At 38.6% G+C, this 15608-nt stretch overlaps 1 protein-coding gene across 3 annotated transcripts in view; it reads left to right on the forward strand.

The window, feature by feature from the left end:
- The window catches only part of LOC109276366 (protein adenylyltransferase SelO-like), a 35616-nt gene that overhangs the window by 14239 nt on the left and 5769 nt on the right, over positions 1-15608 (forward strand). For all 3 annotated transcript variants that reach the window (XM_053895362.1, XM_053895361.1, XM_053895360.1), the window contains exons 11-17: positions 1056-1139; positions 1838-1967; positions 6414-6458; positions 6555-6636; positions 6727-6819; positions 9499-9578; positions 10360-10403. In XM_053895362.1, the coding sequence (XP_053751337.1) occupies positions 1056-1139; positions 1838-1967; positions 6414-6458; positions 6555-6636; positions 6727-6819; positions 9499-9578; positions 10360-10403 (558 nt within the window). The remainder of the gene's footprint in view (positions 1-1055; positions 1140-1837; positions 1968-6413; positions 6459-6554; positions 6637-6726; positions 6820-9498; positions 9579-10359; positions 10404-15608) is intronic.

Here is a 15608-nt window from a genome sequence, read left to right on the forward strand (position 1 = left end):
TTTAAAATATACAGAAGTGAGTGTGAATTCCATTTTCGAGGGCAATCATTGTTAACCATTTCCTATCAATTCTTTTGGAATGTTTTGGAGGATATTCATAATCTTTGAAAAAAGCAGGCCTGGCTTGTATGTATGAAGCCATCTTGTGTGTGAAATTGCATAGGGAGGAATATGTGCCTGAACTAAGAATAACTGAAAAACAAATCGTACACTTACTAATGTGTCTAGATAAATACCAAACGGAATTCCCACACTGCAAAACTTCTTGAAATCTGCTCAGCTTATCACAGACATAGTCTGTGTATCTCTCTTGGGGTGGTTGGGGTAGGGAGAGTGGGCTCAGCATTTCAGAGTTTTTGCTATTATGAACTCTGCTGCAGTGACTACCATGCAACTGTATCTTTGTATTCTTGAAGGTGACTTTTTGAGGATAGACCCCTAAAGTGGAATGGCTGGGTTAGAGAGTCTGTACAGTTCACGTTTTGTAAACAGAGAAAGGCTGAAACTCTATATTGGACACCGTTGCCAAATATCCTGTATGTAACAGGCTGGTGGATTCATTCCCTGGCTTCTTCCTACCCCAGCCATGGCCTCCCTGGCCTGCGAGGCATACTCTCTCCCCACAGCTGGTGACTGTTACTGGAATGCATAGCCATGTTTTTCCCTTTTCCCATCCTTTGAATATGAATTAATCTTATTCCTTTATTAGCCTCAATTCCATTCCAAGTAACATATATTGTTTTAACAAATGCTAGAAATTGAGGATAAGTAAGAAGAATTTTTATTTCTTGGGGCTTTTGTTCCTGCAGTGTTTGAAATCTTTGCAGGGGGTAGGGTATAAAACAAAAGGGTAAATTTAATTTAAAAATATAGTTTTAATATATATTAAGCTATTTGGTATCACCAGTTAAACTTTCAATTGATAATCTAATTTTGCCGCATTTCCAAAACAAATGCATTTCCATTACCTTTCCTATTCTGGATAATTTTATGCATTTAAAAATGCTTTATTGTTTTATTACCGTGTTTTCAGAAACTTTTTGTTGTGGTTTCAGGTGTTTGTAATACTGATAACTTCAGTTTGTTATCCATTACAATTGACTATGGTCCATTTGGTTTTATGGAAGCCTATAATCCAGGTAAGAGTGATTTATATGTAAACATGTAAGATGTTTACACACATATATCTTATTTCACTAAAAAATTATCACAGGTTTATTTTAGATAAACTGTTATAGCTAATACAGTGGTGGGGTAGTAGAGAGAATTGGGTTCACTCATAAAACGTGGTACTTAATCTTCTGGGGCTATAAGGATTCAAAAATGAGTCCTTTGTGGTCTCTGCCCTTAAAGAATGACATATTAGAGAAGATGCCAGGGAGGGGAGTGGGGAACATGTGTGAGACCAATGTGGGTGTGACTTCGGGCATCTGACCCTTAGCGGCTCTGTGCCCTTGGACAAGCCACTTAACTTGGCACTTTACCAACCTATAAAATGGAGGTAACAGTAACACAATACTTACAAGGAGGGATCCAGGCGGGCTTCGTGGAGGGTGGAGGACATGACTTGAGGTAGAGTTTGAAGTATATGTGTGATCCCCTGATAATTCTTGCAGGTTAGAACTTGCCTCTTTTAGGCAAATATTCATATTCATATTTAAAAAGAATTTCATGTGTATGGGTAGTAAGTGTTTATGTTACTTTTGAATTAAATGTTTATAGACAAAGATTTAATAAATATAAATACATCTAATAAATATAAATTTATTAAGTGTAAATATAAACTTAGAGACAATTATCCCCACTACAAAATGCTAGTGTTTTTTGTTTTCAACAGATTTTGTCCCAAACACATCTGATGATGAAGGAAGATATAAAATAGGAAATCAGGCCAATATTGGGATATTTAATTTAAACAAGTTGTTGCAAGCTTTAAACCCAATACTGGATCCTAGGCAAAGGCAGCTGTGAGTAAATCCTAAATCCACTAATGAAATCTGTAAAAATATATTTGTATAATGATTTTTTAAAATTTGTTTTTAATGTTTATTTACTTTTGAGAGTGAGAGAGAGAGAGACAGAGCATGAGCAGGGGAGGGGCAGAGAGAGAGAAAGACACAGACTCGGAAGCAGGCTCCAGGCTCTGAGCTGTCAGCATAGAGCCTGACACGGGCCTTGAACTCACAAACTGTGAGATCATGACCTACCTGAGCCAAAGTCAGAGGCTTAACTGATTGAGCCACCCAGGCACCCCAAATGATCATTTTTTTTGAAAAATAAGAAACATTAAAAGCTTTTTAATGTTTATTAAAAAATTATTTTAATTATTTTAAAATTTATTTACTCATTTTGAGAGTGACAGAACAAGCAGGGAGGGGCAGAGAGAGAGGGAAAGACAGAATCCCAAGCAGGCTCTGCACTGTCAGCATGGAGCCTGATGCGGGGCTCAAACCCATAAAACGCGGTATCATGACCTGAGCCAAACCAAGAGTCAGACACTCAACAGACTGAGCCACCCAGGCATCCCTAATGTTTATTTTTGAGATAGAGAGACAGAGAGAGAGTGTGTGTGTGCATGAGCAGGGGAGGGGCAGAGAGAGAGGGACAGAGGATCCAAAGCAGGCTCTGCACTGTCAGCACAGAGCCCAATGCAGGGCTCGGGCTCACAAACTGAGATCGTGATCTGAGCCAAAGTTGGATGCTTGACTGACCGGGCCTTCCAGGTGCCCCTCACATCCAATTTTCTGTCCTGTCTTCACTGCTGGCTTTTAGCCCCAAAACCAGACACAGAAGCAACAGTGTTATATATAATTCCTCACCAGCTCCCACAGTCATAGGTCAAATTCCAAAAATAAATCCCTTGTTCTATAGCACCAATAAGGGTTCTGCTTCTCCGGCTGTAACTATATACCCAGTGAGAGAAATCTCTGCTATTGTTTATGTATTGACTTTCTTCCATCCATTTCTTTTTTTGCTTCTGGCACTCCATTATTTGTATGAATCCTCCATATATTCCCAATTCTTTTATTATTATTATTATTATTATTATTATTATTTTTACTTATGCTTTCCATTTCTTTGTATTTTTGCATAGTGTTTTGTGGTTATTTCTTCTAGTTGATTTTCTAGGCCACAAAATCGAGTCTCAGGAGTATCTGTCTTCTCTCTCAATTCATCTACTGAATTTTGTAGTCTGAAACAATATTTTATAGTTCTAGAATGCCTACTGAGGTATAGTTTGTTCTTAAGTATCTTATTATTATTATTATTATTATTATTATTATTATTATTATTTTCATATTGTTATCTGTCTCCAAGAGCAGTTCCATTTTACTAAGGGCCAACTGTTCTGTTGTTCCTTCGTTTTTCTTCTCTGCGGGTACGAGCCCACTTTGGTACTGTGTTACTTCCCTTTGCCTCTCTGTTGGGGCTCAGCTCCAGTTATGTGGTGATACACCCTTCATGTGCCAGCAGAGTACGCACAGGCAAGTTTTCAGCTTTCCACTGGGCCTCTGGTAGGCTGCCTCTCTGCTCCCAGCTCTCCTCAGCGCCAAGCTAGCATACTCCCACCTTCTGGGGTAGACAGGTTTTAGCGGGTTTCCTGTAGGCTCAAAGAAGCCAGGGAGCCCATGAACTCTTTCCAGTAGCATATATACAGGTAGGGCCTGCTCTGCTCAGCCATGCTGTACCTCATGAGTGAGGGCCTGCAGTCCTGCCCAGACACTCCAGGCCCCAAGACTCAGTAGCCAGGGGAGAGAGGCTGAATTAGAGCAGGGAGGGGCAGGCACCAAAAATTCATTTGAACTGCCATCTTCCTTTGATATCTATTGCTGGTTTAGTCTTTGGGCTTGAATACTCTTAAAAGTGGTTCATTGTGGTTGGGGGGGTCTTCATTAGAGTACACAGTCCTTTTCTTTGTCCATTTACTCCTATTTGGGGAAGGAAGGGTTAATGATCCGTTTGATGAATATGGGAGAAGAAACTAAACTTGTGAGGCTCCTCCTATTAATACCTCTCTTTTTGGAAAGCTGTCAGTCCAGGGAAAGAGTACATTTTCTGCTTTTTTATATGAAAATTTTATAGGGGTGTGCCCAAGTGGGGGGGAGGTCCATCGTTGTGACTGCTGTTTTAGTAACTGAGTGAGTAAAACTTTCTAATTTAGGCACAATTTGTTAACATGCCTATTTATCCACAGACTTAAGCCATATTCTCCAGACTAGCTTTTGTCAGTGATAAAGCTGAACTTTTAATCACAATCTGACCATTGTGTGATCTCTCATTCTGAATTTAGGCTGAAGAAAAAGTGGTACATGGTTGCCTTTTTAAACAACAGAGTAAATAATAAATAGGTAACTTATTATAAATAAGTAATATTTATACTTAGTTACTCGAAATATCTCCTGTATGTATATCAATAAGCCTGAATAATAATCTAAGTATGTTAATAATTACATAGACTGTTAAAACATTTCTTGATATAACCAGTGGACATTCAACTCCTTGAGGGCAGGATCACATTTTAATCATTTGTGTGTCTTTAATGTATTTGCTAGGAGATAGAGTATATTTACCTTCTCTCTCTCCCCCGAACTCCCCTAAGTCTAAAACTTACCATTTCCAGTACAACAAGATCACAAATGGATGGCAAACCATATAGTGATTTCATTAATCCTGGGTTGCAAAAAAATTGCTACAATAGAAGTTTTATATGCCATCTTTGGTTTCCTTAATTAATATATTTTAAAAATGTATTGGTAATACATCACATAGTTCAAAATCAAAGCAATATAAGATGTTATTCATTGAACAGTCACTTTTGTCTCCATTAATTTTATATCCCCTTTGCCCTGCAGAGTCCATTTATTCATGAGACAAATACTTATTGAGGTGCCCGTCACCGTTCCAAGTGCTGGGGGGATAGCAGTAAATAAAACAGCACAATAATTGTGTCCTTGTGGTACTTCCTTCTGGTGGGAGAGACAGTCAAACAGAATAAATAGTTACATAGCCAATTAGAAAGGAGGTAAATACTATGGAGAAAAATAAAGCAGGGGATAGGGAAGGGTTTGCAGTTTTAAAAGGATAATCAGCATCTCACTGAGCAAAGGCTTGAAGGAGTCACAGGAGCAAGCCACACAGATGCTTGGGGAAGGGTGCTCTGGACAAGGGACTAGCCTGTGCAGAGGCCACTAGTGGGTACGTGGGGTGTTTAAGGAACAACAAGAAGGCCTCTATGGCTGCTTCAGAATGAGCAAGGGGAAGACTTGTATGGGGTGAGGTCAGTAAGGTAAAGAGAGTGGAGCTGCAGGAAGAGTTGAGCTTTTGCATAATTTAAAATACATTTAAGAATATTAAGAAATAGAGGCACCTGGGTGGCTCAGTTGGTTAAGCGACTGACTTGGTTTCAGCCCGGGTCATGATCTCATGATTTATGAGTTCAGGCCCTACGTCCAGCTCCGCAGTGTGACAGTATGGAGTCTGCTTGGGATTCTCTCTTTCACTCTCTCTGCCGCCACCCCCCCCCCCACCCTTGCACACTCACACGCTCTCTTTCATTCGAAATAAATAAACATTAAAAAAAAAAAAGATAAGCCCCTCTTTGGGCTCTGCACTGACAGCACAGAGTCTGCTTGGGATTCTCTCTCTCTCCCTTTCTCTCTCTCTCTCTCTCTCTGCCCCTCCTCCCCTGGTTCATGCACATGCACTCTCTTTCATCGAAATAAATAAACATTAAAAAAAAATAGAAACTAGGGGCACCTGGGTGGCTTAGTTAGTTTCGTGTCTGACTTCGGCTCAGGACATGATCTAGCAATTTGCAAGTTCGAGCCCCACATTGGGCTCTCCGCTGTCAGTGCAGAGTCTGCTTTGGATCCTCTGTCCCCCATTCTCTCTGCCCCTGCCCTGCTTGCCTACTCTCTCTCTCAAAAATAAACAAACATTAAAAAAGTTAAAAAAAAAAAAAAGTAGAAACTTAATTTTTTTAAAGATTGAGTTTAAGGTGGGGGGATGCACCTGGGTGGCTCAGTCGGTTAAATGTCTGACTTGGGCTCAGGTCATGATTTCACAGTTTGTGAGTTTCAGCCCCACATTGGGCTCTGTGCTGACGGCTCAGAGCCTGGAGCCTGCTTTGGATTTGGATTCTGTGTCTCCCCTCCTCATGTGTCTCTCTGCCCCTCCCCCACTTGTGCATGCTCCCTCTTTCTCTCTCTCTCAAAAATAAACTAACATAAAAAAAAAAGATGAGTTTAAGGTTAAGAATGCTTTAATCTTTATATTTTTATGAAATATGGGAATTGAGATTGGTAAATATAATAATTATATTTAATATATGAAAAGGTTCACTTTGTTCTGATAACTTAAGAATGTTAATTTTAAATAAAGATTTCATTGTCCTTCCTTTTTTCTTCCTGTAGAGCTGCTCAGATTCTTGAGGGGTATCCAGTTCTTTATTATACAAGGTTTGTCCTTTTGAATACAGATATTAAAGCCTCCTGGTTGGTTTGGGGACAATTCTTGAAATAGTGAGTTGAATTGAAATAACATTTCTCTTTCAGATTTAGAGAATTGTTCAAAGCCAAATTGGGATTACTTGGGGAAACAAAGGGTGATGATGATTTAATTGCATTTCTCTTACATGTGAGTTTGTCATTTTATATCTTTTTTTCCTTGTATTTGAATTACTATTCTTGAAGAATTGAGATTGATAAATATAATCACTTTCATTAGCTCATGGAAAAGACAGCAGCTGATTTTACAATGACATTTCGGCAGCTCAGCGAGATAACTCAAAGCCAGTTACAGGAGCTCAACATTCCCCAGGTAGTAATTTGCAACATTTGTTTTTCTCTTAATTCAGTATTCTTTTTTTTTTTTTTTTTTTAACGTTTATTTATTTTTGAGACAGAGAGAGACAGAGCATGAACAGGGGAGGGTCAGAGAGAGGGAGACACAGAATCTGAAATAGGCTCCAGGCTCTGAGCTGTCAGCACAGAGCCCGACGCGGGGCTCGGACTCACGGACCGCAAGATCATGACCTGAGCCGAAGTCAGCCGTTCAACCGACTGAGCCACCCAGGTGCCTCTCTTAATTCAGTATTCTTTAACAGACTTATTGAGGTATAATTTGTATACCATGAAATTCCACTGGCCTGAAGCATATAATTCAATGATTTTTTAAAAATTTATAGATCTATGCAGTTATCACAATTCTAGAACAATTCCATCACCCTAAAAGAGATCCTTCCTGCCCATTTGCAGTTAATCCCTGTTTCCACTCCTAGCCCCCAACCACCTACTAATTAATTTTGTGTCTCACGGTTTTCATTTTCTAGACATTTCCTATAGGTGGACTCATACAGTGTGTAGTCTTTTGCTTCTCCATTAGCCTAGTTCTGAGGTTCAGCCATGGTGTTATCTGTATCGGTAATTCTTTCCTCCTTGTTGCTGAGCGGTACTCCGCTGTGTGGATATACCACCATTGGCTGATGCATTTACCAGTTGATGGACATTTGGGTTATTTCCACTTTTTGGTTACTGTGAGTAAATACTGATCTGAACATTCATGTACAAGTTTTGGTGTGAACATATGTTTTCATTTCTCTTGGATAGATCCTAGGAGTGGAATTGCTGGATTGTTTAGTAAAATGTACGTTTGATTCCTTAAGAAACTGCCAAACGGTCTCTAAAGTGGCAGGGGCTTAACTTAGTTTTAAAAGTATGTGTTGCCTTTTTATTTCAACACGAACACATTGCATTTATGAAATATTATGGGTACTACCAGAAGATTCTTACTTATAGATTTTTAGATACCTAGATTTATTTCTAAGGTCTATTAAAAAACAAAATTCAGCTGTATAAATTTGAAGATCCAATGGGTTTTATTCAACAATTCATGAATGGGGCAGCATCCCACCTAGCAAACAGAAAGGAGCTCTGAGGAGCTGTACAAAATGGGGGACTTTTATAGGCAGAAGGGGACAGGGACAAGGAAAGAGCAGATTACGTCATCTTTTGGGGGAAGGATGGTAGGGGTCTATCAGGTGGATTACCTCACTGCTGCTGACCCGGGAGTTCCAGCTGACCAGTTAAGATTACCTTCCTGGGGGAGGTTGAAACTGCAATTAGGTTAGGTATTAAGTTTTGGTTTGGTGATGTGGGCTTAGCACAAGTGACTCCATTTTGGGCCTGTTTCTTTTCTGAACAGGTTTAAGTATTTTATATTGTAATCACTGTTTATTATTGTTTTTGAGATTAAAATTCAGCCTTATTTTTTGAAATTTCAATCTCTTCATTATATTACATGACATTCTGTGCCTAGTTAATGTTATCTTTTTATAGCCTCACAATGCATTTATTTATTCAAGAAGCACTTATTGAGAACCCACTATTATTAAGAACTTACTCTGGGACAGGCATTATAGTAAATGCTTTACAAAGTAATGAAAAATTAATAATAATAACACTAATAGCTAACATTTATTGAGTGCTTATTATGTTTCAGGCACTATTCTAGGCATTTTATATGTATAATCTGTGCCACGACATATGGGCAGGTACCACTGTTATTTCTATTTTACTGGTAAAGAAACTGAGGCATGGAGAGGCTATGTAGTGCCAGCTCACACAATTAGTAAGTGGCTGGCTGGGTTCAAACACTGGCAGCTTTCTCCAGAGCCCCTGTTCTTAACCTCTGGACTATCTGCATCTTTTTCCCATGAGCCCTTCACCGTAAGTAGCTCAATATAGTAATAAAAGTAAATTATTGTTAGCTTTCAGTTTATTTTCTGTCGATAGGTAAATATCAGGATCTGATTCTCATGTTTACCCATGCCCGATGAGGCCCCTTCATGCTATGGAGCTCTTAGCCCGTGGTTGTAGGGCTAGAATTTCGTGTTAGAGAATGCTTGGAGTAGTGAGGAACCCCTCTTTGGGCCTCCTCAATTTGCCCCGCAAATTAAGTTTTTAAAAGTAAATTACACATTATTTAAAGGAAAGCTTTTGGTAATATCAGTATTCATGTGTAATCTCTATAAGAACTTTGTTTTTTATGTATCTTAAATCATGCCATTATATGGCTTCCCATGAATTAGAACTTTAGAGTTGAATGTTATATAAAGAGAAGGAAGGGCCGCCTGGGTGGCTCAGTCGGTTAAGTGTCTGACTCTTGATTTCTACTCAGGTCATGATCTCACGGTTTGTGAGTTCGAGCCCCACATCAGGTTCTGTGCTGATAGCATGGAGCCTGCTTGGGATTCTCTCTCCCTCTCTCTGTGCCCCTCCCCTGCTCACATGTATTTTCTCTTCCTCTAAAAATAAATAAACATTAAAAAACAAGAAAAAGAAAATATTCTTTTTTTAGTACTACTTCTACTTGAAATAGCATGTCTTTAAAAATCTGGATAAGTTATTATTAAGGAATATAATTTAAAGTAATTTGAAGTTAAAATAAACTGAACCAATATTAATATACTAAGCAGCCTATTATTGTATTTTCATTTAGCAATTCTGGGCGCTGAATATGATTTCCAAGCACAAGCTCTTTCCAGCCTGGGTATCCCAGTACCTGCTGAGACTGAAGAGGTAAGGCAATCTAACCATTTCCGAAAAAGGATGCAATGTTGTATTACTTTAGCAGAGTCAAGCCATCAAGCCTCTCTTTCTTTAATTCTCCAACATTTCCTTCTACTGCTGAGTACTTTGCACCTGCCTAGGCGTCCACAGCAACACCTCACCCATGCAGAGAGCACCTGTCTGCTCACCCCAACTCTGATAACACTGTTCCCCAAGTTCCTTGGGAGCCCATGCCCTGAAGCTCTGGAGAAGAGCTTCTCAGGTTTCTATCCATGCCTGTTAGTTGTCACATCTTCTACACTTGTGACAAGTTACTTTGTTTCATAAATCACAGTGAATTATTTGGGAGTAAAGACATTGTAGGTAGTGGCCCCTGAACGGAGAGACGGGAAAACCACAGGAAGAAATAGCTTTTCCCAGTTTAATGGCCCCTGAAAGCTGTTTATAAAGACAACCATGATTAGTCAAGAAAAAGCTAAATTATTTTCAGAAAACCATGTTTAAGATAAGGAAAAGTATCAGAAAATTTAGATTTTTAGACAAAACTATTTTTTAATTGGTAAAAATAAAAGACTTGGAATTAGCTAAAATAATTAAACAAGGTAGTATTTTGTATATTATTTAATCAAACTCAGTATTTTCTATCTTCCTTTCAGACACTGATGCAATGTGATTTTTAAATGTTTTTTTCCCAATATTTGTCTTGTGAAATAATTCCCACCCTTTTGAAAAAAAGCTATGATATAAGGAGACAGTGGTTAATTTTGTCCTTTGTTTTATTCATTGTTAGTAACATGAACGATTCAGATTCTGAAAGAAGAAAAAGAATGACAAGTAAGTAAGCCTTTTGATTTTTCCAATTTTAAGGATTATCACATAAAAGCAACATTCTTTTGAAAGCTGGAAGTAACTACTTGAGGAACTGAGGGGTCTTTTTGGTTTTGGTGTTGGTATTTTTGGCTTGTTGTTAACTAGGATAATTTTACTTGAGTGTATTTTAGTTGAGTTGAAGTGTCATCTATGAGCTTGCCTAATGACATTTCACACAGTATAATAGTTCTGCTTTTAATAAGTTTGCATACAGATGTTAAAATCATATAGTCCTTTTTAAAATTTTATTTGAGAGAGGCATATCATGCATGTGCTAGCGTGGGAAGGGCAGAGAGAGGGAGAGAGAGACACACACACAGACACAGACACAGACAGAGATTGCCAAGCAGGCTCCATGCCCACAGTGCAGAGCCCAATGCAGAGCTCAGTCCCAAGACCATGAGACCATGACTTGAGTCAAAATCAAGAGTTGGACGCTCAACCGACTGGGCCACCCAAGCGTTCCTAAAATAATATAGTCTTTTTTTTTTAAATGTTTATTTATTTATTTTTTTTTTGAGAGAGAGACAGAGTGTGAGCAGGGTGGGGGCAGAGAGAGAGGGAGTCACAGAATCTGAAGCAGGTTCTAGGCTCTGAGCTGTCAGCACAGAGCCCAAAGCAAGACTTGAACTCACAGACCTAGAGATCATGACCTGAGCTGAAGTTGGACGCTTAAGTGACTGAGCCATCTAGGTGCCCCAATAAGATATAGTCTTAAAAGATGGGGAGAGACAAGGTAGTTTGGGTTATGATGAAAGAAGGTGAGTTTGGGGGATCTGGCAGATGAATCTCCTCTTGTGACTTTTTAGCTGTATGATCTGAAAGATACTTAACTCTCTGAGTTTAAAAGTCCTTAGTTGTTGTATAATGGGGATATTTTGCAGGGATGTAGTATTGGAGCGTAATAATATATGTAAGGTATCTAGTTACAGTGCCGGGGCCATAATACACATCCAGTAAATGATAGCTCTGAAAATAAATCATCTCTAATACTGATTTCAGTTTACCATGTGACTTCACAGTTGGTTTGGTGAAGAAAACAATGGAAGTTAGTTCTTTTTGCAGTATGGAGTCTAAGATCAAAGAAGTTAAGCTGAGTGCCTGAACACTCCTGCCTCACTTAGGACTTGTATAGAGAGCTAGTGTGTGTCATCAGGGTGGCCGATTCATGTGAATGAAATAATGATGATGCTCACATTCCATGTGAGGTTAGGGAATGAGATTGCTTCTTGAACTCAAGACCTTCTTGTAGAAATAAAACCAAGTTTAGTTTTTACAGAGAAGTGAGTGATCTATTTGAGGCCCAGCATGGATTTAGTTTCCACTTCTGTCCACTGCTGCGGTTGTACAGAATTTATAAGCCAGCTCAGAGTATGGACAGTCAGCAGTCAAGAGAAAGAAGAAATGGAAAGAATAACATGTGGTGGAAGTCTTTAGTATTTGGATTTGTTTGGTTATGACAGGATGGATGAGATGATAAAATGAAAGAAATTTCAGTGAAGTCAAGGCTGCAGCTTTGAGTTATGTTAGAGAAATAGTAAGTGCTGAACAGTGGGCTCTCAAGGGAAAAAGATAAATTTTCACAAAGAGCAAAGGCATGATAAAAGTTCATAATGATACTCAGTTACGTTTCTAAAGGCACACTTCCATATGTTATTATTATATGCTTAACTGATGTGAAAATGCAAATATATAAGAAATTGATTGTACAAATTCATGTAACAATGTGTATCAGGGATGTGGAATTAAAGAATTGTACAGATGTGAAGAAATAAAACATCTAAGAAGAGTGTCCTGTGTAGTGAAGTCCAATTCTTCATTTCCCTTAGGGAGTCTTCATTCCTATGTATGGTCTTGACCTGAGTTTATTTTCCTCAGAGAGATAGCATGGCATAGTCTCCAGAGGTGGGCCTGCTGTGCCCGAGCTCTGGTTTGGCCATTTATTTCCTACATGTTATTAAGCAAGTCATTTGATTCCTTCATCCCTCCTTTTCTCTTTCTGGTGTGTATATATACTTTTTAGGGGCCTTACTGAGGTATCATTTACATAAAATTCACTCATTTTAAGTGTACCGTGATTTTTTTAGACTGAATTTAAAAAATTGTGCAACTCTACCAGGTATTTATCCAAGGGATACAGGTATGCTGTTTCAAAGGGGCACATGCACCCCAATGTTTATAGCAGCACTATCGACAATAGCCAAAGTATGGAAAGAGCCCAAATGTCCATCAACAGATGAATGGATAAAGAAGATGTGGTATATATATGTACAATGGAGTATTATTTGGCAATCAAAAAGAGTGAAATCTTTGCCACAATGTGGATGGAACTAGAGGGTATTATGCTAAGTGAAATTAGTCAGTTGGAGAAAGACAAATATCATGACTTCACTCATATGAGGACTTTAAGATACAAAACACATGAACATAAGGGAAGGGATGGAAAAATAATATAAAAACAGGGAGGGGGGACGGGACACCTGTGTGGCTGAGTCCGTTAAGCATCCGACTTGAGCTCAGGTCGTGATCTCACGATTTGTGGGTTCAAGCCCCACGTCAGGCTCTGTGCTGACAGCTCAGAGCCTGAAGCCTGCTTTGGATTCTAATGTCTCCCTCTCTCTGCCCCTCCCCTTCTCACACTCTGTATGTCTCTCTCTCAAAAATCAACATTAAAAAAAAATTAAAAAGAAAACAGGCAGGGGGACAAAACATAAGAGACTCTTAAATATAAAGAACAAACAGAGGGCTGCTGGAGGGGTTGTGGGAAGGGGGATGGGCTAAATGGGTAAGGAGCATTAAGGAATCTACTCCTGAAATCATTGTTGCACCATATGCTAACTAACTTGGATGTAAGTTAAAAAATAAAAAAAATTATTAATTAAAAAAATTGTGCAACCGTGACCATCCAGTTTTAAAACATTTCTATTTAGTTGACCCCTCTTTTGTTTCCTCACCTATAAAGTGCATTTACATCATAGGCTGTTGCACAAATTCAGGGAGATAGTAGTTGGCACATAATAAGTACTCGATAAGCATCAGCTATAATACTAGTATAGAGTACATTAAGTATCTTCGTCACAGGGTTGTTGGGAAGACTGGGATGACTTAATGTTTTCTAGAAACCAAAAGACTAAAAATATATTGCTGTTATATATTGTTTCAAAACATTAAAAAAATTAACAGTAGATTAGGGGAAGGTTTGCTTTAAAATTTTTTTGTAGATGCTCCAAATTGAAAGCAATGGGAACATCAAAGATGAGTGTTTTATTTATTTAAAAATTAAAAAAAAATTTTTTTAATATGTATTTTTGGGAGAGAGAGAGAGAGAGAGTGAGTGAGCAGGGGAGAGTTAGAGAGAAAGGGAGACACACAATCCGAAGCAAGCTCCAGGCTCTGAGCTGTCAGCATAGAGCCCGATGCAGGGCTTGAACTCATGAACCATGATATCATGACCTGAGCGGAAGTCGGACGCTTAACCAACTGAGCCACCCAGGCGTCCCTAAATAATAGTGTTTTAAAGGTCTTAGAATTTTTTTTAATTCTGCAAGGTTTATTATTTTTAAACCTCCAAATAACTCTATGATCATAAGCCACCAGAGGACATTGATCTCTTCTCTCTTATGTCACACTGTGCCCACACAGCCCAGCTCACATTAAAACTTTAATAAATGCTTTTGATGACTGTCCTTACTATGCATCTAGGCAAGCCATTATAGCTCCAGCATTATACAAGTGGGTTTCTGCAATAAAACTAACTTGGTTGTAATTCTGAAAATGCATCAGTGTAATTTTGCTTTCTTTGTGCCTAGTAGTGAATTTGTGGCACAGGCTCAGAAGAATCTTTATTTGTCCTTAGAACACAGCTATTGTAGAGCTCAAGGCCAACTATGTTGAAATCCTGGGTTTGAGCCTCATTATAAAATATAACTGTAGGCCTAGTCCACAGGTATAAATATAAATTGTGGCCTCAAGTAAATATTTTAGACCTGACCTTTTGTAGATACGAGGATAAAGAAAAAATTCCTTCTTCATTCTTCTTCCTGGACATTAAAAAAAAAAAAACACAGATGGGGTGCCTGGGTGGCTCAGTCAGTTGAGCATCCAACTCTTGATTTTGGCTCAGGTCATGATCCTGGGGTTGTGGGACTGAGCCTTGGTCAGGGTCTGCACTGAGTGTGGAGCCTGCTTAAGATTCTCTCTCTCTATTTTTCTCTCTCTGCCCCTCTTCCCTGCATGCACATACTTTGTCTCCATCTCTCAAAAAAAGAAAGAACAATGGGAGATGCTATATTTGAAATAATTTGTCTCTTAAATTATGTTAATAACTAACAATTATGAGGATAAGATTTATTTTTATTTTTATTGAATTAGATAAATGATAAAGAGAGTTGCCATTTTGCCGTTTCATTGCCAGCCTGTTAGAGATTAGTTGAGCTTAATAATTTGAAGTGCTCAGTGTTTTATGGACGTTGAGTCTTTCTGATATACTGATCTTTTCCAATTGAGGGTAGCAAAGGCATGCTTTCTTTGTATTATGATGTACTCAGTAAAACATAGCCTTAACTCTCTTGACAGCTAAATTTACCTTTTCAGAAAGATATACTAAGTCCCTCTTATATTCCCTTTTTTTGCACCATCTCATTGTTTAAAGATGAGACTTCAAACATGAATTTGAGTCCTGCCCTTACGTAGTCAACACTCTAGTGGATCAGGGATTATCACATTATATGTAACTCTGGCTGGGTTTGTGTGTGGACATAATCCTCATTAACCCACTGCTTAACATTTTATTGCCAAAAGAAAGAACCTACCAACAGAAAGTTCCCAACTAGATAAAAATGTACAGAATTAGATAACTCCTCAAAGAATCTTATAAACATCTATAATTATCTGATTTTCAAGTAGTTTACATATTTGTAACTTGGTCCAAAGCACTTCTGCTTGTAGCTGAAATTCCCAGTATGTTTTAATAGTATTTTACTGTCAGGTTTCTATGACATGTGTGTCAAATTTGCCAAACTTCAAATTTTTTTTTTTTTAATGTTTATTTATTTTTGAGAGAGACAGAGACAGAATGTGAGTGGGTTAGGGGCAGAGAGAGAGGGAGACACAGAATCCGAAGCAGGCTCCAGGGTCTGAGCTGTCGCACAGAGCCTGATGTGGGGCTTG

This window comes from Panthera pardus, unplaced genomic scaffold (assembly GCF_024362965.1).
Source record: "Panthera pardus isolate Hobbes unplaced genomic scaffold, ASM2436296v1 HiC_scaffold_6, whole genome shotgun sequence".
Classification (NCBI taxonomy): Eukaryota; Metazoa; Chordata; class Mammalia; order Carnivora; family Felidae; genus Panthera; species Panthera pardus.